The sequence below is a fragment of the Coptis chinensis genome, chromosome 4 (genome assembly GCF_015680905.1).
Source record: "Coptis chinensis isolate HL-2020 chromosome 4, ASM1568090v1, whole genome shotgun sequence".
In the NCBI taxonomy this organism is placed as follows: Eukaryota; Viridiplantae; Streptophyta; class Magnoliopsida; order Ranunculales; family Ranunculaceae; genus Coptis; species Coptis chinensis.
In genome coordinates, this window is record NC_141459.1 from 73,539,899 (window position 1) to 73,542,582 (window position 2,684).

At 43.4% G+C, this 2,684-nt stretch overlaps 1 protein-coding gene across 1 annotated transcript; it reads right to left on the reverse strand.

The window, feature by feature from the left end:
* Positions 1-1,500: 1,500 nt before the first annotated feature.
* LOC147504737 (uncharacterized) lies at positions 1,501-2,439 on the reverse strand. Its single transcript, XM_086605341.1, has one exon. The coding sequence runs from the start codon at positions 2,437-2,439 to the stop codon at positions 1,501-1,503; it is 939 nt and encodes a 312-aa protein (XP_086461467.1).
* Positions 2,440-2,684: the final 245 nt, after the last annotated feature.

A 2,684-nucleotide genomic window follows, 5' to 3' on the forward strand; every position in this document is an offset into this window, starting at 1 on the left:
ACCCAATAAGAACATGTGATGTGGCACACTCCGGCCCATTCCAAAGGAAATTGCGACAGAGTTGGTTAATAGTTTCGATAGTCCTCTGAGGAAGAATGAAAGAAGCTGTCCAGTAGACACTCATGCCATTCAATACTGCTTTAAGGAGTTGAAGCCGTCCTGCATAGGACAATGCTCTCCCTCTCCATGCCTGAATCCTCTGTCTTACTTTCTCTATCAGTGACGTACAGTCTCTTGCTCTCAAACGAGTGGTTATCAAGGGCAGTCCGAGATACTTAACTGGCAACATTCCTCTCGGAAAATTGATGAGCGCCTCCATTTGCTGGACAACTCTCTCCTCCACTCTCGCGTAAAACATTTGGCTCTTTTGAAAATTTACTTGTAGACCCGAGCATTTGCATAAGCTGTGTAGAGAATCTTTGAGGACACAAACTGTGTTCAAGTCCCCATTCATAAAGGCAATGAGGTCATCCGCAAATGATAAATGAGTCACCTCTGGATTAACACACTTGGGATGTAGCCGGTATCTCCCTTGTACTACTCTTCTGTGAATCAGCTGGGTGAGAAAATCCATAACCAGTACAAACAAATATGGTGACATGGGATCCCCTTGCCTGATCCCTCTCCTGCCTCTGAAATACCCAAACGGTGTTCCATTAATCATAATATTATAGGTCGGTGTTTCAATGCATCGTTGTATCCAATTAACAAACACTGGAGGAACCCCAATTCTGGTCAGAGCGTAACTCACTACTTCCCATCTAACAGTGTCATATGCCTTTCTTAAATCAATCTTCACTGCACATCTCGGGGGTCCCTTATCTCTATGGTAGTTGTGTAACAACTCATGTGATAGTAGCACATTGTCCTGAATGCTTCGCCCCGCTATAAATGCCGATTGATTGAGAGATATAACCTGTGGCATAAAGCTTTTCATTCTGCATGTGAGTATCTTGGTAATACACTTGTAGATCACATTACAACATGCAATGGGCCGGTAATCCCCTAAAGAAGTAGGAGCAATCACTTTCGGTATTAAAGTTATGCATGTGGCATTCACTCCTGTAACATCTTGCCTAACCGGAAAAAATTCTTTATAGCCTTTACAAAATCATCCCCCACTATCCTCCATCCTACTTTGAAAAACAGTGCAGAGAACCCATCACTGCCCGGTGCTTTGTCATCCTCTATGTTAGCCAGGCACTCAATAATTTCATCCCATGTAACCTCCCGAATCATCATATTCTGAATATTCCCATCCAGTGGTTCTACCTGTGTATCTTCCAACTCTGTAAAATCCAGCAACTCTAGGAAATCCGGACTGTACAGCTCTTTGTAGTACTTGACACATTCCTTTCCAATGTCAGCCAGTTCTTCATATACTTTTCCTTGCCCATCCTTGAGACAATTTATCTTATTTGTCATGTTTCTCACTTTGATAGAGTTGAAGAAGTACTTCGTGTTGTTGTCCCCTAACGTCACCACCTGATCCCTTGATTTCTATTTCCTCTCTGACTCCTTAGCAGCCGCTGCTTTGACAAACTTAGCCTTGAGAACCTTCTCCTGGACACTGTACCCATGGTTAAGCGGTTGGGCTTGTAACAACTCCTGAATTTCTACTAACGCCTTCTCTGCCTCCACTTTCTCTGTTGCTACCCGACCTCTGTCTCTATTCCACTTTATCAAAGCCTCCTTAGTGTGTTTCAATTTATGCATGAATGTGAACATTGGGTTGCCAACTACTGGGGTATTCCATGCTGCCTGTACGGTCTCTGTGTATCCCTCTTGTTGTATCCAATAGTTGAAGAACCTGAAGGATTTTTTGTATCTCCCTGTACTCTTAGTTGACGCCACTATAATAGATGAATGGTCCGAAGTTGCCTCGGGGCTCTTGTAGTGTGCCTCGGTGTCTGTATACTCACTCACCCACTTATCATTCACCATCACCCTGTCCAGTTTTCGCCATGTTCTCTGTTCCCGTTTATTATTCCATGTTAAGAAATTCCCCGTTTGTTTCAGATCCATCAGCCCACTCATTGTGACACATTGCATCAAATCCGCGAAGTGCTGTGGCTGCATCTCAGTTCCTCCTTGTGCATTCAAAACTGAGTTATAATCCCCGATGACAATCCATGGCTTCTGGATAGTGTAAGATAGCTGAATTAACACCCTCCAGAGTTCATTCCTTCTCTCTCGATTAGTTGAGCTGTATACTACTGAGATTACAAATATTTTCCCATTCAACAGAGTAGTCTCCATGGTGATGCTTTGTTCATTCTTCTCAATGAGTCGCATAGCACAGTTCGTCGGGTTCCAGCAACACCATATTCTTCCCAATTCACTATATTCATAGTTATGCTCCACTTCCCAGCCAGGGTAGCACACTCTCCTAACTGTTTGCACATTCTCCTGCTTAATACCTGTCTCCACTATACCCATTATACTCAATTCTGACTTCCTAATCATAGCCTTTATCTCATGTTGTTTAAACCCCTTGTTGAGCCCCCGAATATTCCAACAGCCCACACTAATCATAAAATTAATTTTGATTGGCGAGGGGACCAAACCGAGGCCCACTCTGTGTGCTTACTTTCTTGCTTGTGGCTCTAGTTTTCGGCCTTTTGAGTATGTGTACCACCTTTCCCTGTTTGTGACTTTCGTTTGGATCACTTGGGCTTTTCATT